Raw genomic sequence first — 23541 nt, 5'->3', positions numbered from 1 at the left:
AAGTAAACAAGATCTCAATGTCCTCCCTACTTGTCTTACGGGATCACCCCTAGTGTACCAGCTACACATTCTCCTCCCCACAGTGTACCAGCTACACATCCTGTGCCCTATAGTGTACCAGTTACACACTACGCACTTGCCTCCTAGAAGTGTACCAGCTACACACTCTCCTCCCCATTGTGTACCGGCTACACACTCTCCTCCCCATTGTGTACCAGCTACACACTCTCCTCCCCATAGAGTATCAGCTAAACACTCGTTCATAATCTTTTTCACTCCATCCTTCCACCTCCTCGTTCCCTCCACCTCTGACATATATATCCTCTTTGTCAATCTTTCCTCTCATTCTCTCCTGTGGCCAAACCATTTCAATACACCTTCTTCTGCTCTCTCAACCACACTCTTTTTATTACCAAACATCTCTCTTACCCTTTCATTACGTACTCGATCAAACCACCTCACACCACATATTGTCCTCAAACATTTCATTTCCAACACATCCACCCTCCTCTGCACAACCCTATCTATAGCCTATGCCTTGCAACCATATAACATTGTTGGAACCTCTCTTCCTTCAAACATACCCATTTTTGCTCTCTGAGATGGTGTTCTCGCCTTCCACACATTCTTCAACGCTCCCAGTACCTTTGTCCCCTCACCCACCCTGTGACTCACTCCCGCTTCCATGGTTCCATCCGCTGCCAAATCCACTCCCACATACCTAAAACACTTCACTTCCTCCAGTTTTTCTCCATTCAAACTTACCTCCCAATAAACTTGTCCTTCAACCCTACTGAACCTAATAACCTTCCTCTTATTCACATTTACTCTCAGCTTCCTTCTTTCACACACTTTACCAAACTCAGTCACCAACATCTGCAGTTTCTCACATGAATCAGCCACCAGTGCTGTATCATCAGCAAACAACTACTGACTCACTTTCCAAGCACTCTCATCCACAACAGACTGCATACTTGCTCCGCTTTCCAAAACTCTTGCATTCACTTCCCTAACAACCCCATCCATAAACAAATTAAACAACCATGGAGACATCACGCACCCCTGCCGCAAACCAAATTCACTGGGAATCAATCACTTTCCTCTCATCCTACTCAAACACATGCCTTACATCCTCGATTAAAACCTTTCACTGCTTCAAGCAACTTACCTCCCATACCATATACTCTTAATACTTTCCACAGAACATCATATGCCTTCTCCAGATCCATAAATGCTACATACAAATTCACCTGATTTTTCTAAGTATTTCTGACATATATTCTTCAAAGCAAACACCTGATCCACACATCCTCTACCACTTCTGAAACCACACTGCTCTTCCCCAATCTGATGCTCTGTACATGCCTTCACCCTCTCAATCAATACCCTCCCATATGATTTCCTAGGAATACTCAACAAACTTATACCTCTGTAATTTGAGCACTCCTCTTTTATCCCCCTTTGCCTTTGTACAATGACTCTATGCATGCATTCCGCCAATCCTCAGGCACTTCACCACGAACCATACATACACTGAATATCCTTACCAACCAGTCAACAATACATTCACCAACTTTTCTAATAAACTCTACTGCAATACCATCCAAACCCGCTGCCTTGCCGGCTTTCATCTTCCACAAAGCTTTCACTACCTCTTCTCTGTTTACTAAACCATTCTCCCTGATCCTCTCACTTCGCACACCATCTCGACCAAAACACCCTATTTCTGCCACTCTATCATCAAACATATTCAACAAATCTTCAAAATACTCACTCCATCTCCTTCTCACATCACCACCACTTGTTATTACCTTCCCATTAGCCCCCTTCACCGATGTTCCCATTTGTTCTCTTGTCCTGCACAAAACATCTTTTTATTTTCACTAAAATTTAATAATACTCTATCACCCCAACTCATTTCCCCTCCTTTTCACCTCTTGCATCTTTCTCTTGACCTCCTGTCTCTTTCTTTTATACATCACCTAATCATCCACACTACTTCCCTGCAAAAATCGTCCAAATGCCTCTCTCTTCTCTTTCACTAACAATCTTACTTCTTCATCCCACCACTCACTACCCTTTCTAATCTGCCCATCTCTTACCTTTCTCATGCCACAAGCATCTTTTGTGCAAGCCACCACTGCTTCCCTAAATACCTCCCTTTCCTCTCCCACTCCCCTTACATCATTTGCTCTCACCTTTTCCCATTCTGTACTCAATCTCTCCTGGTACTTCCTCACAAAAGTCTCCTTTCCAAGCTCACTTACTCTCACCACTCTCTTCACCCCAACATTCTCTCTTGTTTTCTGTAAACATCCACAAATCTTCACTCGCCTCCACAAGATAATGATCAGACATCCCTCCACTTGCCCCTCTCAGCACATTAACATCGATAAGTCTCTCTTTCACGCACCTATCAATTAACAAGTAATCCAACGACGCTCTTTGGCCATCTCTCCTACTTACATACGTATACTTATGTATATCCCTCTTTTTAAACCAGGTATTCCCAATCACCAGTCCTTTTTCAGCACACAAATCTAAAAGCTCTTCACCATTCCCATTTACAACACTGAACACATCAGGTACACTAATTACACCCTCAACTACCACATGACTCACATTTGCATTCAAATCACATTACATATGACAGCTGGAGACTGAGTGTGAACGAATGTGGCCTTTGCAGTCTTTTCCAGGCGCTACCTCGCATACGCGTGGGGTCAGGGGGGTGCCATTTCATGTGTGGTGGGGTTGCAACAGGAATGGATGGGGGCAGCAAGTATGAGTGAGTACATGTGTATATACATATATGTCTGTGTATGTATATGTACGTATACATTGAAATGTATAGGAATGTATATGTGCGTGTGAGCGTTTATGTATGTATCTCTGTATGTGGGTGGGTTGGGCAAGTCTTTCATCTGTTTCCTTGCGCTACCTCACAAACGCGGGAGATAGTGAATGTCAAATAAAAAAACTTACCTCCATCTAGATCAGTAGGTTAATTTCCTTGAAATCCTCCCTAACTTATCTCCAAAGTTTCTCATTTGCCTTCCTTTTATTCATTTATATCAACAACAACAACATTTTAACTTTCAGATTCAAAACTTTTCATTCTAAGTACTTTGATCTCCCTTTAGAGCTAATTTCCCGTAAACTCAGCTTCTTAATAATTCCCTTTTTCTCTTTTAGCAACTTTCTTAAGCCTTACAATATGCCTCTTTTCACAACCTATAAACAAAGTACCAAAAACTTCCAAAGCAGCCTACAATAACACATTCTTAAAAACTGCCTCATCCTTACCCCGTCCCATTTTAGATCCTCTACCATTTTTATCAACTTCTCTCAGAAGTTACATTTCACACTCATTCCTCATTTCATAACACTCACAAAAACAAAACTTCTCGTTCATAAACTCTTACCCTCTTGGTGAATCTGATATATTTGAGATAATACTCTCTGGCGTGGTGGGGGGGGTATTGTCCATGACTGTTGTCTGAGCAGATGATGGAGCACTCCCGCTTCCTGCCAGGGAACTGCAATTGCCAGACGTGGATGGCCCTGTCGAGGCACCAACTGCTCCATTAATGCCACTACAGTTCCTGACACTAGATGATACAGCTGATGCAGCTGCTGCAGCTACTACAGCTAGACCTGGTTTTAATATTGCATTACCAATACTTGCGACAGATCTTGAAATCTGTTGGTACTGTTGATCCTGGTGTTGAGTTTGCTCTTGATGAAGGTGTTGCTGTTGCAGCTGCTCTAGGTGCTGACGCTGTGGTGGATGCTGGCTGTGTTGTGAGTGTGAGTATTGCGACGGATGCTGGTGATGTTGTGGTTGCTGAATCTGGTGGTGATGGTGCTGGTGCTGCTGCTGCACTTGATGGTGTTGCTGCTGGACTGGGTGATGGTGATGCTGCTGCACCTGGTGGTGTTGTGGCGGCTGCTGCTGCTGTACCTTTATCTGTGCCTGGTGAAGCTGCAAGTGCTGAACTTGGTGGTGCTGCTGCGGAACCTTTATTTGATGATGATGATGATGATGGTGTTGCTGTGGCTGTTGTTGTTGTTGTTGTTGTTGCTGCTGCTGCTGGTGCTGTTGTTGTTGTTGTTGGTGTTGTTGGTGTTGTTGGTGTTGTTGTTGTTGCTGATGTTGTTGGTGCTGCTGGTGCTGCTGCTGAACCTGCTGGTGCTGTTGCATTGGTGGAAGCTGCTGCTGCGGAGAAACCTGAGGACTGTGTTGTTGCTGAACCTGAGGAATTTGGGGAGAGTTTTGTTGCTGCGGCATTTGTCCATGTTTTTGCTGCTGACTCAGTAGATTCTGCTGCGGTGCCTGCTGTACCTGAGGGTTTTGTTGCTGCTGCCCCTGCGCATTTTGCTGCAGTTGCACTGATGGATGCGGCTTTTGTCCGAGTGGATTCTGCTGTTGTACCTGGGAGTGCGGCTGCTGTTGAACCTGTGGAAGGTTGTGTTGTTGACCCTGCTGAAGGTTAAGTTGTGGAGACTGCTGCTGAACTGCCTGCTGCTGTGGCTGCTTCGGTAAATGAGGCTGCTGCTGCTGTGCTTGTGACTGTTGTGATTTCTGTTGTTGTTGAAGCTGATGATGTTGCTGCTGTTGCTGAAGTTTCTGCTGACATGACTGTTGTACTTGAGGAATAAGGAGCTGCTGATGCTTTGGCTGAAGAGATACTTGCTGCTGCTGTTGCTTTAAAGGCTGCTGCAATGGTTGGTGTTGGGCTGGAAGCTGTTGCTGAGACAGATGAAGCTGTGGAGATTGTGGAGCTGATGGATGATGTGAAGATGCTACTGTCTGTGTAACTGGAACCGGCCCTCTTTTGCCAAAGCTGCTACCTGTAGGAACACTTGCAAAAGGCATTTCATTCTTCAAATCAGGTTGGTGCTGTGGCTCTGAATCAGTGACAACAGTATCATGTGTCATAGGACTACCAGGTGGAATAGTTTCCTCACACAATAGATCCCCTAGCCCAGTTTCCACTTCTTCCTCCATTCGCTTTGGAGTGGCAGAAGCAGAAGCTCTGGGCTTCTTTCTTAGATGTCTAATACCATCCTCCTCATGCTTGTCTTCTTCCTCTTCAACATCTAAGTCTTGCCTTCTGGTTAGTTTTCCTTTAGCAGTAGTTTGTATTAATGGTTCAAGCTCCTCCTCCTCCTCTTCCTCTTCTTCCTCCTCTCCTTCTTCATCTTCATCCTCTTCTTCCTCCTCCTCCTCTTCTTCCTCTTCCTCCTCTTCCTCCTCCTCCTCCTCATCATCATCATCATCTATTCCCTCATTGTCATCTTCATCTTCCATATCCTCATCAACTCTCCTCCCATTTTTTCTCTCCATGTCTGGTACTGGTTTCTGTCCTCTACTGGTATGCACAATTTTCTCTCCATCACCACACAACCCTTCTTGTCTAATCCTTTTCTCCACATCAGGTCTTGATAGTCTGCTGTCTGAGTCAGACTCCTCAGAAGTGTCAGGAACAAATTCACAACTGAGAACTTTCTTCGCTCTGCCTGATCTTCTTTTCTTATCATTACCCATCTTGCTCTCACTTCGGTTTTCTTCAACTTTCTCTTCCTGGTCTTGGCATGCTCTCTTAATAACAGCCTCAATGCTCTCCTCTACAGAACTTTCTCTCTTGATTCTCTCAGCATCAGATCCACTCTGGCTCAAAGTTCCTGATTCACAATTTGGTAATGTCTCTCTTGGAGGGGACTGCATGCATGGCGCCACAATTCTTGGCTGAATATCTTTTACTTTTTCACAGGGCTCCGATCGATTTAGAAGATGTGGAAATATATGCTGCTGTCGCTGTGAAAATGGTATAACTTTGGCTTCTATTTTTTCATCACTTTTAACAGACATAGTTAACTTCTCAGATTTTATATCGAATGCTGGTTTTGGTACAGGCTTCGCCAAGGCTTTTGATTCAATAACTGGCATGACAGCCTGAGCAAGAAGGTGTGAATGGGGGCCAACAGGCTTGGTAAGAGATGCTATAGGTCTTTCCAAATTAGTAATCGACTTTGCTTTAACTGGAATTGTAAGCAACCTTACTGAGTCTTTTAAAGGTGACTGTGATTTAGGCGTTTCTACTTGACTTTGTTTTGGTGAGGGACATTTTGGAAAGTCTGGCTTAACCATCTTTACTTCTGGTATGGATGTACCAGGTAGTTCGATCTTTGTTGGTGTATCTCTTTTCAAGAGTACTTTCTGAGGTGGCGATATCATTTTTGTCACAGAAATGCAATCTTTTTTTTCAGGTGTCACATTTCCCTCAATCAAAACTGGAATACTCTCTTTAGTTTCTGGGCTCGGCCGTTTAACTGGTGATTCTCTGACTTCCCGTGGAAGGATCACACGCTTCTGGGGACTTGGTGAACTTTCATTATCAGACTCTGTTTTCTCAATTTCTTCCTCCTTGACATCCTTTCTAGGTCTACCCTTCTTCTTACCCTTAGCTTCTGCTTCAGCTTCTTCAACTGCTGCACCCACACTTGACTTTATCCTAACATCTTTCCTTGCACGCATTTCCCCAAAATCAAACGGTTCTGGTTCTTTAAATTCATATACATCATCCTCTAGAGATTCCAATTTTGGTGATAAAAGCTTCATGGGATCTTGAACAACTGGTTTGACTGGAGAATCATTAATTTTCCTTGGAAGACTTTCTGTGCACTGCTTTACAGGCAACTCTGTTTTCTTTTCAGGTGCTGCAAATGTGGCTGGAATCACTGGTGATATCAATCTTGGGGTAGCCTCCTTCAAACTACGGTCTTCCTCTTTTTTAATGGGTTTATCAAGTCCCTTCATTTCTGACATAATGGCATTTAAATCAATATCCTTTCCACATGGCTCCTGTTCCTCCTTTTCTTCCTTCACTTCTACTTGTGCTTTTATTTGAGGTTCCTTAGAGGTCTTTTCCAAGACAGGATTAGCTGATGTGGTGGGTTCAGAGGTAGGTGTGGAAGACACTGAAGAAGATGCTGACACAGTAGAGGTACGTCGATCTGAACTCGCTCGAGTGCGAGATTTTTCTGATCCTGTTTCTCCGTCCGATTCAAAATCTTCACTATCACTTTCTGTTGTACCTGAAAAAGTAAACATATGTCACAATAATGCTACTAAGTATACACAAGGACCTACTCAATTCAAGTGCTAACAAACAGTGTAGAGTAAGGCTCATAGAGAGGCATGTGAGGATTGGAGGAATGCCTGTATAGTGCCACTGTATACAGGCAATGGGGGACATAAAGTGAATGTTCATTTTTCAGAGATACAAGTTTGATGAGTATAGCTGGTAAGCTGTATGAGAGAGTGGTGACTGAGAGGGCAGTGGCACGCAAAGAGCTTCAGACTGGGAAAGAACAATATGGATTCAGGAATGTTAGAGGATATGTGAATCTCATGCTTGCTTCCAAGAATACGTGCATGAAATACTTTGGGAAACAGAAGTGTCGTGAATATATGGTGTAGGTGCGACACTACTAAAAGTAGTAAAGGGTTTTATCAAGACAGCAAAACACATGTGCAAGTAGGAAGAGGAGGATAAGTAGTTCCTTGCGAGACTGGGTATACATCATGACATGTGATGTCACCAAGGCTACTTAATTTGTTTGTAGACGGGGAGACGAAGGTGATGAAAGCAAGGGCCTTGAAAAGAGGAACAGGTATGCAGTCTCTTAGGGGTAGGAGGGCCTGAGGATGAATCAGTTGTTATTTACTGATGACACAGCGTTGGAGGCAGATTTGAGTTAGAAACTCTAAAAACTGGTGTCTGAGTTTGGGAGTGTATGAATGGAGGAAAATGAAAGTTAGTGTGAATAAAAGAGAGGATTTTAGGTTTAGCAATGAAGAGGAACAGGTTAATTGAATGCAGAGAACCTGGAATCAGTGGAGCGTTTTAGATATTGGGGAGTGGATATAACAGTGGATGGAACCAGTGCAACTGAAGTGAGCCACAAGGTAGGTGAGGAAAGCAAAGGTCCTGGGCACACTGAGAAATGTGTGGAAAATGCAGCCACTATCTTAAATCTAAGGGCAAAAATAGGTATGTTTAATGGTAAAGTAGTCCAGTCAGTGTGGTATGGATGCATGTAATGAGCCTCTGGCAAAAAACGCAAAGATAGTAGCTAAGCTGGAAATAAAAATGTTTAGGGACAATATGAAGTGCTGAGAGGTGCAACTGGAGGGATGTCTGATCATTATCTTGTGGAGGCTAAGGTGAAGATTTGTATGGGTTTTCAGAAAAGAGTGAATGTTGGGGTGAAAAGGGTGGTGAGAGTAAGTGAGCTTGGGAAGGAGACTTGTGTGAGGAAGTACCAGGAGAGACTGAGTACAGAATGGAAAAAGGTGAGAACAATGGAAGTAAGGGGAGTGGGGGAGGAATGGGATGTATTTAGGGAATCAGTGATGGATTGCACAAAAGATGCTTGTGGCATGAGAAGAGTGGGAGGCGGGTTGATTAGAAAGGGGAGTGAGTGGTGGGATGAAGAAGTAAGATTATTAGTGAAAGAGAAGAGAGAGGCATTTGGACAATTTTTGCAGGGAAAAAATGCAAGTGAGTGGGAGATGTATAAAAGAAAGAGACAGGAGGTCAAGAGAAAGGTGCACGAGGTGAAAAAGAGGGCAAATGAGAGTTGGGGTGAGAGAGTATCATTAAATCTTAGGGAGAATAAAAAGAGTGGCAGATATAGGGTGTTTTGGTCGAGGTGGTGTGCAAAGTGAGAGGATTAGGGAAAATGATTTGGTAAACAGAGAAGAGGTAGTGAAAGCTTTGCGGAAGATGAAAGCCGGCAAGGCAGCAGGTTTGGATGGTATTGCAGTGGAATTTATCAAAAAAGGGGGTGACTGTATTGTTGACTGGTTGGTAAGGTTATTTAATGTATGTATGACTCATGGTGAGGTGCCTGAGGATTGGCGGAATGCGTGCATAGTGCCATTGTACAAAGGCAAAGGGGATAAGAGTGAGTGCTCAAATTACAGAGGTATAAGTTTGTTGAGTATTCCTGGTAAATTATATGGGAGGGTATTGATTGAGAGGGTGAAGGCATGTACAGAGCATCAGATTGGGGAAGAGCAGTGTGGTTTCAGAAGTGGTAGAGGATGTGTGGATCAGGTGTTTGCTTTGAAGAATGTATGTGAGAAATACTTAGAAAAGCAAATGGATTTGTATGTAGCATTTATGGATCTGGAGAAGGCATATGATAGAGTTGATAGAGATGCTCTGTGGAAGGTATTAAGAATATATGGTGTGGGAGGAAAGTTGTTAGAAGCAGTGAAAAGTTTTTATCGAGGATGTAAGGCATGTGTACGTGTAGGAAGAGAGGAAAGTGATTGGTTCTCAGTGAATGTAGGTTTGCGGCAGGGGTGTGTGATGTCTCCATGGTTGTTTAATTTGTTTATGGATGGGGTTGTTAGGGAGGTAAATGCAAGAGTTTTGGAAAGAGGGGCAAGTATGAAGTCTGTTGGGGATGAGAGAGCTTGGGAAGTGAGTCAGTTGTTGTTCGCTGATGATACAGCGCTGGTGGCTGATTCATGTGAGAAACTCTGGTGACTGAGTTTGGTAAAGTGTGTGGAAGAAGAAAGTTAAGAGTAAATGTGAATAAGAGCAAGGTTATTAGGTACAGTAGGGTTGAGGGTCAAGTCAATTGGGAGGTGAGTTTGAATGGAGAAAAACTGGAGGAAGTGAAGTGTTTTAGATATCTGGGAGTGGATCTGGCAGCGGATGGAACCATGGAAGCGGAAGTGGATCATAGGGTGGGGGAGGGGGCGAAAATTCTGGGGGCCTTGAAGAATGTGTGGAAGTCGAGAACATTACCTCGGAAAGCAAAAATGGGTATGTTTGAAGGAATAGTGGTTCCAACAATGTTGTATGGTTGTGAGGCGTGGGCTATGGATAGAGTTGTGCGCAGGAGGATGGATGTGCTGGAAATGAGATGTTTGAGGACAATGTGTGGTGTGAGGTGGTTTGATCTAGTGAGTAACGTAAGGGTAAGAGAGATGTGTGGAAATAAAAATAGCGTGGTTGAGAGAGCAGAAGAGGCTGTTTTGAAGTGGTTTGGGCACATGGAGAGAATGAGTGAGGAAAGATTGACCAAGAGGATATATGTGTCGGAGGTGGAGGGAACGAGGAGAAGAGGGAGACCAAATTGGAGGTGGAAAGATGGAGTGAAAAAGATTTTGTGTGATCGGGGCCTGAACATGCAGGAGGGTGAAAGGAGGGCAAGGAATAGAGTGAATTGGAGCGATGTGGTATACCGGGTTTGACGTGTTGTCAGTGGATTGAATCAAGGCATGTGAAGCGTCTGGGGTAAACCATGGAAAGCTGTGTAGGTATGTATATTTGCGTGTGTGGACGTATGTATATACATGTGTATGGGGAGGGGTTGGGCCATTTCTTTCGTCTGTTTCCTTGCGCTACCTCGCAAACGTGGGAGACAGCGACAAAGTATAATAAAAAAATAAAAATAATAAAAAGATGATCTGGAAGGAGGTAAATAAACTGCATAAGACAAGGGAGCAAATGGGAACTTCAGTGAAGGGTGCAAATGGGGAGGTGATAACAAGTAGTGGTGATGTGAGAAGGAGATGGAGTGAGTATTTTGAAGGTTTGTTGAATGTGTTTGATGATAGAGTGGCAGATATAGGGTGTTTTGGTCGAGGTGGTGTGCAAAGTGAGAGGGTTAGGGAAAATGATTTGGTAAACAGAGAAGAGGTAGTAAAAGCTTTGCGGAAGATGAAAGCCAGCAAGGCAGCAGGTTTGGATTGTATTGCAGTGGAATTTATTAAAAAAGGGGGTGACTGTATTATTGACTGGTTGGTAAGGTTATTTAATGTATGTATGACTCATGGTGAGGTGCCTGAGGATTGGCGGAATGCGTGCATAGTGCCATTGTACAAAGGCAAAGGGGATAAGAGTGAGTGCTCAAATTACAGAGGTATAAGTTTGTTGAGTATTCCTGGTAAATTATATGGGAGGGTATTGATTGAGAGGGTGAAGGCATGTACAGAGCATCAGATTGGGGAAGAGCAGTGTGGTTTCAGAAGTGGTAGAGGATGTGTGGATCAGGTGTTTGCTTTGAAGAATGTATGTGAGAAATACTTAGAAAAGCAAATGGATTTGTATGTAGCATTTATGGATCTGGAGAAGGCATATGATAGAGTTGATAGAGATGCTCTGTGGAAGGTATTAAGAATATATGGTGTGGGAGGAAAGTTGTTAGAAGCAGTGAAAAGTTTTTATCGAGGATGTAAGGCATGTGTACGTGTAGGAAGAGAGGAAAGTGATTGGTTCTCAGTGAATGTAGGTTTGCGGCAGGGGTGTGTGATGTCTCCATGGTTGTTTAATTTGTTTATGGATGGGGTTGTTAGGGAGGTAAATGCAAGAGTTTTGGAAAGAGGGGCAAGTATGAAGTCTGTTGGGGATGAGAGAGCTTGGGAAGTGAGTCAGTTGTTGTTCGCTGATGATACAGCGCTGGTGGCTGATTCATGTGAGAAACTCCAGAAGCTGGTGACTGAGTTTGGTAAAGTGTGTGGAAGAAGAAAGTTAAGAGTAAATGTGAATAAGAGCAAGGTTATTAGGTACAGTAGGGTTGAGGGTCAAGTCAATTGGGAGGTGAGTTTGAATGGAGAAAAACTGGAGGAAGTGAAGTGTTTTAGATATCTGGGAGTGGATCTGGCAGCGGATGGAACCATGGAAGCGGAAGTGGATCATAGGGTGGGGGAGGGGGCGAAAATTCTGGGGGCCTTGAAGAATGTGTGGAAGTCGAGAACATTATCTCGGAAAGCAAAAATGGGTATGTTTGAAGGAATAGTGGTTCCAACAATGTTGTATGGTTGTGAGGCGTGGGCTATGGATAGAGTTGTGCGCAGGAGGATGGATGTGCTGGAAATGAGATGTTTGAGGACAATGTGTGGTGTGAGGTGGTTTGATCTAGTGAGTAACGTAAGGGTAAGAGAGATGTGTGGAAATAAAAAGAGCGTGGTTGAGAGAGCAGAAGAGGGTGTTTTGAAGTGGTTTGGGCACATGGAGAGAATGAGTGAGGAAAGATTGACCAAGAGGATATATGTGTCGGAGGTGGAGGGAACGAGGAGAAGAGGGAGACCAAATTGGAGGTGGAAAGATGGAGTGAAAAAGATTTTGTGTGATCGGGGCCTGAACATGCAGGAGGGTGAAAGGAGGGCAAGGAATAGAGTGAATTGGAGCGATGTGGTATACCGGGTTTGACGTGTTGTCAGTGGATTGAATCAAGGCATGTGAAGCGTCTGGGGTAAACCATGGAAAGCTGTGTAGGTATGTATATTTGCGTGTGTGGACGTATGTATATACATGTGTATGGGGAGGGGTTGGGCCATTTCTTTCGTCTGTTTCCTTGCGCTACCTCGCAAACGTGGGAGACAGCGACAAAGTATAATAAAAAAATAAAAATAATAAAAAGATGATCTGGAAGGAGGTAAATAAACTGCATAAGACAAGGGAGCAAATGGGAACTTCAGTGAAGGGTGCAAATGGGGAGGTGATAACAAGTAGTGGTGATGTGAGAAGGAGATGGAGTGAGTATTTTGAAGGTTTGTTGAATGTGTTTGATGATAGAGTAGCAGATATAGGGTGTTTTGGTCGAGGTGGTGTGCAAAGTGAGAGGGTTAGGGAAAATGATTTGGTAAACAGAGAAGAGGTAGTAAAAGCTTTGCGGAAGATGAAAGCCAGCAAGGCAGCAGGTTTGGATTGTATTGCAGTGGAATTTATTAAAAAAGGGGGTGACTGTATTATTGACTGGTTGGTAAGGTTATTTAATGTACGTATCACTCATGGTGAGGTGCATGAGGATTGGCGGAATGCGTGCATAGTGCCATTGTACAAAGGCAAAGGGGATAAGAGTGAGTGCTCAAATTTCAGAGGTATAAGTTTGTTGAGTATTCCTGGTAAATTATATGGGAGGGTATTGATTGAGAGGGTGAGGGCATGTACAGAGCATCAGATTGGGGAAGAGCAGAGTGGTTTCAGAAGTGGTAGAGGATGTGTGGATCAGGTGTTTGCTTTGAAGAATGTATGTGAGAAATACTTAGAGAAGCAAATGGATTTGTATGTGGCATTTATGGATCTGGAGAAGGCATATGATAGAGTTGATAGAGATGCTCTGTGGAAGGTATTAAGAATATATGGTGTGGGAGGCAAGTTGTTAGAAGCAGTGAAAAGTTTTTATCGAGGATGTAAGGCATGTGTACGTGTAGGAAGAGAGGAAAGTGATTGGTTCTCAGTGAATGTAGGTTTGCGGCAGGGGTGTGTGATGTCTCCATCGGTTGTTTAATTTGTTTATGGATGGGGTTGTTAGGGAGGTGAATGCAAGAGTTTTGGAAAGGGGCAAGTATGAAGTCTTGTGGATGAGAGAGCTTGGGAAGTGAGTCAGTTGTTGTTCGCTGATGATACAGCGCTGGTGGCTGATTCATGTGAGAAACTGCAGAAGCTGGTGACTGAGTTTGGTAAAGTGTGTGAAAGAAGAAAGTTAAGAGTAAATGTGAATAAGGGCAAGGTTATTAGGTACAGTAGGGTTGAGGGTCAAGTCAATTGGGAGCTAAGTTTGAATGGAGAAAAACTGGAGGAAGTAAAGTGTTTTAGATATGTGGGAGTGGATCTGGCAGTGGATGGAACCATGGAAGCGGAAGTGGATCATAGGGTGGGGGACGGGAGGAAAATCCTGGGAGCCTTGAAGAATGTGTGGAAGTCGAGAACATTATCTCGGAAAGCAGAAATGGGTATGTTTGAAGGAATAGTGGTTCCAACAATGTTGTATGGTTGCGAGGCATGGGCTATGGATAGAGTTGCGCGCAGGAGGATGGATGTGCTGGAAATGAGATGTTTGAGGACAATGTGTGATGTGAGGTGGTTTGATCGAGTAAGTAACGTAAGGGTAAGAGAGATGTGTGGAAATAAAAAGAGCGTGGTTGAGAGAGCAGAAGAGGGTGTTTTGAAATGGTTTGGGCACATGGAGAGAATGAGTGAGGAAAGATTGACCAAGAGGATATATGTGTCGGAGGTGGAGGGAAAGAGGAGAAGTGGGAGACCAAATTGGAGGTGGAAAGATGGAGTGAAAAAAGATTTTGTGTGATCGGGGCCTGAACATGCAGGAGGGTGAAAGGAGGGCAAGGAATAGAGTGAATTGGATCGATGTGGTATACCGGGGTTGACGTGCTGTCAGTGGATTGAATCAGGGCATGTGAAGCGTCTGGGGTAAACCATGGAAAGCTGTGTAGGTATGTATATTTGCGTGTGTGGACGTGTATGTATATACATGTGTATTGGGGTGGGTTGGGCCATTTCTTTCGTCTGTTTCCTTGCGCTACCTCGCAAACGCGGGAGACAGCGACAAAGCAAAAAAAAAAAAAAAAAAAAAAAAATGAAGTGTGAGGAAAGATGATCAAATAAGAAAGGAAAGGATTAGTGAAACGTGTGGCACTAAGGAAAGTATATATGATAAGGCTTAACACGGTGTGATAAAATGGCTTGGGCACATGAAAAAGATTGACTGAGGAGAGGATAACTATGAGGATATAAAAGAAAGTAGTGAAAAGAACAAGAAAATGGGGGAACCAAAGATGAAGTGGAAAGATGGAGGGTAAGATGCTTTGAAGGTTCACAGCCTAAACATGCAGTGGGATTCAAAGCCTGCAAGGGATACAGTGAACTGGAGCAATGTGGTATACACAGGATGAAGCGATGTCAAGAGGATGAACTAGGGCATATGAAGTGGTCAAGGGGAATGTCAGAAAGGTCTGTGGGGTATGGTGGTGGAAGGAGGGGCTCTGGTTTCAGCATATTATACATGACAGCGTGTATGTGGATGTGAGCAAAAGATGTCATTCCTTCGTTTTTCCTGACACTACCATGCTAATGTGGTGATAGCGAACAGGTATGAAAAAATACATCAACAGCTCATTTGCTGTGACATTATCATGAACTTGAAAGCCTCTCAACCCTGAGATAAGGTAAAAAGATATAGAATAAAAACAGAAAATAAAAAAATATTACATAAAAATACAAGAGTTCCCTGCAAGAAAGATGAGACGACTATCCAGGGTGCTGCTAAGAGAACTGGAAAGAAGCAAACAACTATGGACACATTTAAAAGAAAACTTACTATGCTAATGAAGTCAGTTCCAGACAAACCCAGGACAGATAACTACAGAATGTGTATGGCAGCAGATGGAATGGCTTTCTACAGGGGAGAAACTTCTGAAGTGAAAGACAGCATGGTTCTCGAGAAAGGAGGTCATGTATAACTGACCTCTTAAGAGTTCTATGAGAGATTGAGTTTAGTTCTGGACGAAATGAAGGGCCGGGTGGGCTGCCTGGGTCTGGACTGCTAGAAAGCATTTGACAATGACTACATGGGAGGTTGATTGAAAAGCTAGATCACCAGATAGGTATAAAGGCAAAGGCTCCTTCGACAGATAAAAGATTATCTCAATGGAGGGGAACAATGAACACACATTAGAGAAGCTCTTTCCAAAAGGGTTGAGGTGACTAATGGAGTGCCATACATTTCAGTTATGGGAAAACTTCCCTTCATGATCTCTGTTAATGACTTGCCTGAAGGTATGGAATCCTACTTGAATGTTTCCAAATGATGCAAAGGTTATGAGAGAAGTGAAAAGTGAGAAGGATTGAATCAACTTATGAAAGGACCTAAATAGACCCCAAAGATGGCCTGAAACATGGTTATGATACTCAACTCAAGCATATGTAAAGTACTGAGGATGGGAAAAAGCAAAAGACAGCCCCAATACAATTATCATTCAGCAGAAAGTAAGTTTCAAGATTCTGTGTGGGAGGGTCTTGGGAGTCACCATCATCCCTACTGTGATGCCAGAGTCCCATATTAAGAGAATAGATGGGGAGATCAAAACCAGAATAGCCTTCGGTTAAGGAAATACTTACCAAGCTCTCGGCACCTAAAAAAGCAAAAAGAGCTCATGAGAAAGCCCTGAGGATGACAATGCAGATGGTACTGAGTTTGGAAAAATATAAGAAAGGAGAAAGTTGAGAGTGAATGTGAATAAAAGAAAGGTTATGTGGTTCAGCAGGGTTGAGGGACGAATTACTTAGGATGTAAGTTTGAATGGAGAAAAATTGGAGGAAGTGAAGTGTTTTACATATGTGGGAGAGGACATGGAAGTAAATGGAACCATGAAAGTGGAGGTGAGTCACAAGGTTGGGGAAGGATGAAGGTTCTGAGATCAATGAAGAATGTGTGGAAAGAATGTTATCTTGGAGAGCAAAAATGGGTATGTTTGAAGGAATAGCAGTTCCAACAATATTACATGGTTGCAAAGCATGGGCTATACATAGAGTTGTACAGAGGAGGGTGGATGTGCTGGAAATGAAATGTTTGAGGAAAATATGTAATGTGAGGTGGTTTGATCTAGTAAGTAATGAAAGGGTAAGAGAGAGGTGTGGCAATAAAAAGAGTGTGGCTGAGAGAGAAGGTGTTTTGAAATGGTTTGAACATATTGAGAGAATGACTGAGGAAAGGGTGATAAAGAGGATATATGTGTCAGAGGTGGAGGGAACAAGGAGAAGCAGTAGACCAAACTGGAGGTGGAAGGACGGAGTGAAAAAGATTTTGAGCGATCAGGAAATGAACATGTAGGAGAGTAAAAGGCATGCATGGAACACAGTGAATTGGAACAATGTGGTACACTGGGGCCAACATGCTGTCAATGAACTGAACCAGGGCATGTGAAATGTCTGGGGTAAACCATGTGTGGGGCCTAGATGTGGATAGGGAGCTATGGTTTCAGTACATTACACATGATAGCTAGAGAATGGGTGTGAGCAAATGTGGCCCTTTTTGTCTGTTTCTTGACACTACCTCACTGATGCTGGGGATGGCAAAGCTGTTTCCTGTTTGGCTGGGTGGCCTTGATAATGGATGAAGGCTAGCAAATATAATTATGCATATGTGTATGTATGTTTATGTGTACATATATGCAAGTATATATGTTGATATATTCTTTCTTTCTTTCTTTCATACTATTCGCCATTTCCTGCATTAGCGAGGTAGCGCTAAGAACAGAGGACTGGACTTTTGAGGGAATATCCTCACCTGGCCCCCTTCTCTGTTCCTTCTTTTGGAATATTAAAAAAAGAAAAAGGGGGGAGGATTTCCAGTCCCCTGCTCCCTTCCCTTTTAGTCGCATTCTACAACATGCTGGGAATACGTGGGAAGTATTCTTTCTCCCCTATCCCCAGTGGCAGAGGATGTGTGGATCAGGTGTTTGCTTTAAAGAATGTATGTGAGAAATACTTAGAAAAGCAAACGGATTTGTATGTGAAATGTCTGGGGTAAACCGTGGAAAGGTCTGTGGGGCCTAGATGTGGATAGGGAGCTATGGTTTCAGTACATTACACATGATAGCTAGAGAATGGGTGTGAGTGAATATGGCCCTTTTTGTCTGTTTCTTGACACTACCTCACTGATGCAGGGGATGGCAAAGCTGCTTCCTGTGAGGCAGGGTGGCCTTGATAATGGATGAAGGCCAGCAAATATAATCATAAATATAATTAGTCGTAGAAGGCGACTAGAGGGGACGGGAGTGGGGGGCCAGAAATCCTCCCCTCCTTGTATTTTTAACTTTCTAAAATGGGAAACAGAAGAAGGAGTCACGCGGGGAGTGCTCATCCTCCTCGAAGGCTCAGACTGGAGTGTCTAAATGTATATGGATGTAACCAAGATGTGAAAAAAGGAGAGACAGGTAGTATGTTTGAGGAAAGGAACCTGGATGTTTTGGCTCTGAGTGAAATGAAGCTCAAGGGCAAAGGGGAAGAGTGGTTTGGGAATGTCTTGGGAGTAAAGTCAGGGGTTAGTGAGAGGACAAGAGCAAGGGAAGGAGTAGCAGTACTCCTGAAACAGGAGTTGTGGGAGTATGTGATAGAATGTAAGAAAGTAAATTCTCGATTAATATGGGTAAAACTGAAAGTTGATAGAGAGAGATGGGTGATTATTGGTGCATATGCACCTGGGCATGAGAAGAAAGATCATGAGAGGCAAGTTTTTGGGAGCAGCTGAATGAGTTTGTTAGTGGTTTTGATGCACGAGAATAGGTTATAGTGATGGGTGATTTGAATGCAAAGGTGAGTAATGTGGCAGTTGAGGGAATAATTGGTATACATGGGGTGTTCAGTGTTGTAAATGGAAATGGTGAAGAGCTTGTAGATTTATGTGCTGAAAAAGGACTGGTGATTGGGAATACCTGGTTTAAAAAGCGAGATATACATAAGTATACGTATGTAAGTAGGAGAGATGGCCAGAGAGCGTTATTGGATTACGTGTTAATTGACAGGCATGCAAAAGAGAGACTTTTGGATGTTAATGTGCTGAGAGGTGCAACTGGAGGGATGTCTGATCATTATCTTGTGGAGGCTAAGGTGAAGATTTGTATGGGTTCTCAGAAAAGAAGAGTGAATGTTGGGGTGAAGAGGGTGGTGAGAGTAAGTGAGCTTGGGAAGGAGACTTGTGTGAGGAAGTACCAGGAGAGACTGAGTACGGAATGGAAAAAGGTGAGAACAATGGAAGTAAGGGGAGTGGGGGAGGAATGGGATGTATTTAGGGAATCAGTGATGGATTGCGCAAAAGATGCTTGTGGCATGAGAAGAGTGGGAGGTGGGTTGATTAGAAAGGGTAGTGAGTGGTGGGATGAAGAAGTAAGATTATTAGTGAAAGAGAAGAGAGAGGCATTTGGCCGATTTTTGCAGGGAAAAAATGCAATTGAGTGGGAGATGTATAAAAGAAAGAGACAGGAGGTCAAGAGAAAGGTGCAAGAGGTGAAAAAGAGGGCAAATGAGAGTTGGGTGAGAGAGTATCATTAAATTTTAGGGAGAATAAAAAGATGTTCTGGAAGGAGGTAAATAAAGTGCGTAAGACAAGGGAGCAAATGGGAACTTCAGTGAAGGGCGCAAATGGGGAGGTGATAACAAGTAGTGGTGATGTGAGAAGGAGATGGAGTGAGTATTTTGAAGGTTTGTTGAATGTGTTTGATGATAAGAGTGACAGATATAGGGTGTTTTGGTCGAGGTGTTGTGCAAAGTGAGAGGGTTAGGGAAAATGATTTGGTAAACAGAGAAGAGGTAGTAAAAGCTTTGCGGAAGATGAAAGCCGGCAAGGCAGCAGGTTTGGATTGTATTGCAGTGGAATTTATTAAAAAAGGGGGTGACTGTATTGTTGACTGGTTGGTAAGGTTATTTAATGTATGTATGACTCATGGTGAGGTGCCTGAGGATTGGCGGAATGCGTGCATAGTGCCATTGTACAAAGGCAAAGGGGATAAGAGTGAGTGCTCAAATTACAGAGGTATAAGTTTGTTGAGTGTTCCTGGTAAATTATATGGGAGGGTATTGATTGAGAGGGTTAAGGCATGTACAGAGCATCAGATTGGGGAAGAGCAGTGTGGTTTCAGAAGTGGTAGAGGATGTGTGGATCAAGTGTTTGCTTTGAAGAATGTATGTGAGAAATACTTAGAAAAGCAAATGGATTTGTATGTAGCATTTATGGATCTGGAGAAGGCATATGATAGAGTTGATAGAGATGCTCTGTGGAAGGTATTAAGAATATATGGTGTGGGAGGCAAGTTGTTAGAAGCAGTGAAAAGTTTTTATTGAGGATGTAAGGCATGTGTACGTGTAGGAAGAGAGGAAAGTGATTGGTTCTCAGTGAATGTAGGTTTGCGGCAGGGGTGTGTGATGTCTCCATGGTTGTTTAATTTGTTTATGGATGGGGTTGTTAGGGAGGTGAATGCAAGAGTTTTGGAAAGAGGGGCAAGTATGATGTCTGTTGTGGATGAGAGAGCTTGGGAAGTGAGTCAGTTGTTGTTCGCTGATGATACAGCGCTGGTGGCTGATTCATGTGAGAAACTGCAGAAGCTGGTGACTGAGTTTGGTAAAGTGTGTGAAAGAAGAAAGTTAAGAGTAAATGTGAATAAGAGCAAGGTTATTAGGTACAGTAGGGTTGAGGGTCAAGTCAATTGGGAGGTAAGTTTGAATGGAGAAAAACTGGAGGAAGTAAGGTGTTTTAGATATCTGGGAGTGGATCTGGCAGCGGATGGAACCATGGAAGTGGAAGTGAATCATAGGGTGGGGGAGGGGGCGAAAATCCTGGGAGCCTTGAAGAATGTGTGGAAGTCGAGAACATTATCTCGGAAAGCAAAAATGGCTATGTTTGAAGGAATAGTGGTTCCAACAAAGTTGTATGGTTGCGAGGCGTGGGCTATGGATAGAGTTGTGCGCAGGAGGGTGGATGTGCTGGAAATGAGATGTTTGAGGACAATGTGTGGTGTGAGGTGGTTTGATCGAGTAAGTAATGTAAGGGTAAGAGAGATGTGTGGACATAAAAAGAGCGTGGTTGAGAGAGCAGAAGAGGGTGTTTTGAAATGGTTTGGGCACATGGAGATAATGAGTGAGGAAAGATTGACCAAGAGGATATATGTGTCGGAGGTGGAGGGAACGAGAAGTGGGAGACCAAATTGGAGGTGGAAAAATGGAGTGAAAAAGATTTTGTGTGATCGGGGCCTGAACATGCAGGAGGGTGAAAGGAGGGCAAGGAATAGAGTGAATTGGATTGATGTGGTATACCAGGGTTGACGTGCTGTCAGTGGATTGAATAAGGGCATGTGAAGCGTCTGGGGTAAACCATGGAAAGTTGTGTGGGGCCTGGATGTGGAAAGGGAGCTGTGGTTTCGGGCATTACTGCATGACAGCTAGAGACTGAGTGTGAACGAATGGGGCCTTTGTTGTCTTTTACTAGCGCTACCTCGCACACATGAGGGGGTGGGGGATGGTATTCCATGTGTGGCGAGGTGGCGATGGGAATGAATAAAGGCAGACAGTGTGAATTGTGTGCATGGGTATATATGTATGTGTCTGTGTGTGTATATATATGTGTACATTGAGATGTATAGGTATGTATATTTGCTTGTGTGGACGTGTATGTATATACATTGTGTATGGGGGTGGGTTGGGCCATTTCTTTCGTCTGTTTCCTTGCGCTACCTCGCAAACGCAGGAGACAGCGACAAAGCAAAATAAACAAAGCAAATGTGTATATATGTTTATGTGTACATATATGCAAGTATATATGTTGAAATGTATGTGTATATATAAGTATATTTATGTGTGTATGTATATGTGTAGATATGTATATGTGCATGTGTGGACGTTTATGTATAGACTTGTGTATGGGGGTGGGTTGGGCCATTCTTTCGTCTCTTTCCTTATGCTACCTCACTAATGCGGGAGACAGCAATCAAGTATAATAAAAAACATATCCTTAGCACAATTTCCTTTGGTTACAGGAACAAAATAGCTTTCTTCCAATCCTCACACAACCTTCTGCTTCCATGAGAAATTACATATTAAATGCATCCACTCTATCACACTCTCCCCATACCTTCAACTTCATAATCAAACTTTTTACCTCCCTTCTTGCTTTAGTCCCCAAACTTGTATCCTTTTCCTTCCATCCTCCACACCTATGCATGTAACAACTGCTGCCTCAATTCATCAGTTCTTAAAAATACTCTTTCCATCTCCCTTTCACTTCCCCCTTTTCATTCAACAATTCCTCTTCCACACTACCTCTCCATTTTTACCTTCTTACTACAAAAATTCATATTTTCCTTAAACTTTTCTTCTCTTTCACAGCATTTGTAACCTCATTTATCCACTACACATTTCCCCTTTTAGTCTTATATCTCACAAATTCTATATCCAACCACTAATTCTCCTACATTTAACAATGTGTACACGTGTAGATATGCTGACAATGTGATGAATCAGGGCATATGAACCAGTCACTAGCCTATAGGGCTTGGCTGTGAATTGTAGGCTCTGGTTTCTGTGTATTATACATAAAATACAGAGAGCAGATGTGTGCAAATGAGGCCACTAGTTACTTGTTCATGAAGCTAAGTTTTAGCCAAATTCAGCATCAGCCATTTAGTCTGAATCACTCATAAAGGCTTCACCTCCAAAATCTTTAAGCTCTACAACAGAGTTCGCAAAGGAGCAGGTTTTTCTCCAACCCTCCTAAATCTCTAACTACGTGACTTTCCATCAACTGCAAACCACAGTATGAAAACCTTTTACGTGCAAATGACCTCACAACTGCATCACAGCACCCTAACACTACCAAAGCATTAAGAATCATACAACATATGTCACAGAGTTAAAACACTGGCTCCCCCAAAACAGTATGCCTGCATCACCATACAAGTCTACTATTACCCTCTCAACCCCTAACAGAATTAAATCCAATCTACACCTTGCTGTCAATATGAATGGTCAACCACATTCACCAAACAAAACTCCAAACACTAAGTATCACATACAACAGAGCATTCCCTCCTAACACCACAAAATCTAAAAACATCCTTAAGACCCTCAGAACACTTACTAGTACCAGATTTGGATGAAAAAATAATCCCTTAGTATTCTTTACAGTAAAAGCATTTCATGCATCCCACCCTAAATTTCAAGTGTCCTGCCTGGTCATTCATCCTGTCAAAAGCAAATACAACAAAACTTCCAACCACAAAAAAGAGAGAGCAATCAAGCAATCACAGGCTGTCTAGTATCTACAAAATTCAGCACCTGCATTATGGCACAAAAATATTTCCAATACAATCCTACCTCAATATGCTTAGCATTGAGTTCTCTGCAACAGAACTAGACCCTAAAGCACTCCATAACCAACATCAACCCCTCAGTTTTATTAAAAAAAAAGTGACAGTTCACATTTCAACAGCCTATACCAAAACAACCCTTTCTCTTTATAAACACAAGAATGACAAAACTTAATACATGGTAAAATGACTTAACAACACTAAACATCTGCCCAACAAACCAAATCTTAAACTCAACCTTATCAGACATACCTATTTGACAGAACACTCCCCAGACCTGTACAGTTGCATTTTACTGTTTGTGTTCTGGACATCAATCATCTCTACAACAATACAAACAGTTTCACCCTATCAAAAAACCCATAATGCACAATATGAAACTTCCACACAGAATAACTGAACACTTCTCAACTGCTCCATACTCACCCACAGCAACATACATGCATCATTACATTTTATGACCCATGGCTCCCTAAGCACTATGAGCTCCACAGAAGGGACTTCTGGAATGTACAGTAAGGTAAGGTAGAAGTATCTCCTAATCACAAATGCCTTTCCTGCCCTAATGAGGCAGCAAAAAGAACAAACGAACAATGACTTTTACCAGTTTTCTTACCTGCAAGGGACTGTTTAATGCTTCTCTGCTCAATAGATGATGGACTATCTGGCTGCAAATTTACCCTCTCTCTTGCAGCTCTCGTGCTTGGTCCTGATCCAGTGCTTGAGCACCCAGGGTCGCTTTTTTCACTGCGTTCACTCTCACGCCTCTCACGCATACTCCCAGGTGGTCGTCCACGTTTACCAATGCTCGTCTTTAGTGAAGCAGTACCTTGAGCCTAAAAAGAAATTAATAAAAT

General features: G+C 43.0%; 1 protein-coding gene across 14 annotated transcripts in view; it reads right to left on the bottom strand.

Annotated features, from left to right (window-relative positions):
* Nucleotides 1–23541, bottom strand: part of LOC139748644 (uncharacterized) — a 321771-nt gene that overhangs the window by 125172 nt on the left and 173058 nt on the right. For all 14 annotated transcript variants that reach the window (XR_011712788.1, XR_011712787.1, XM_071661886.1 and 11 more), the window contains 2 exons: nucleotides 23301–23520; nucleotides 3426–7101 (listed from right to left, as the gene is read on the bottom strand). Coding sequence is in view for 12 of the 14 variants with exons in the window: in XM_071661886.1 (XP_071517987.1) it covers nucleotides 3426–7101; nucleotides 23301–23520 (3896 nt within the window). In the remaining 2 variants the exon portion in view is untranslated. The remainder of the gene's footprint in view (nucleotides 1–3425; nucleotides 7102–23300; nucleotides 23521–23541) is intronic.

Source organism: Panulirus ornatus, chromosome 5, assembly GCF_036320965.1.
Source record: "Panulirus ornatus isolate Po-2019 chromosome 5, ASM3632096v1, whole genome shotgun sequence".
Lineage (NCBI taxonomy): Eukaryota > Metazoa > Arthropoda > Malacostraca > Decapoda > Palinuridae > Panulirus > Panulirus ornatus.
The sequence above is the reverse complement of the archived record's forward strand: the minus strand, read 5'-3'. Positions and strand labels throughout refer to the sequence as shown.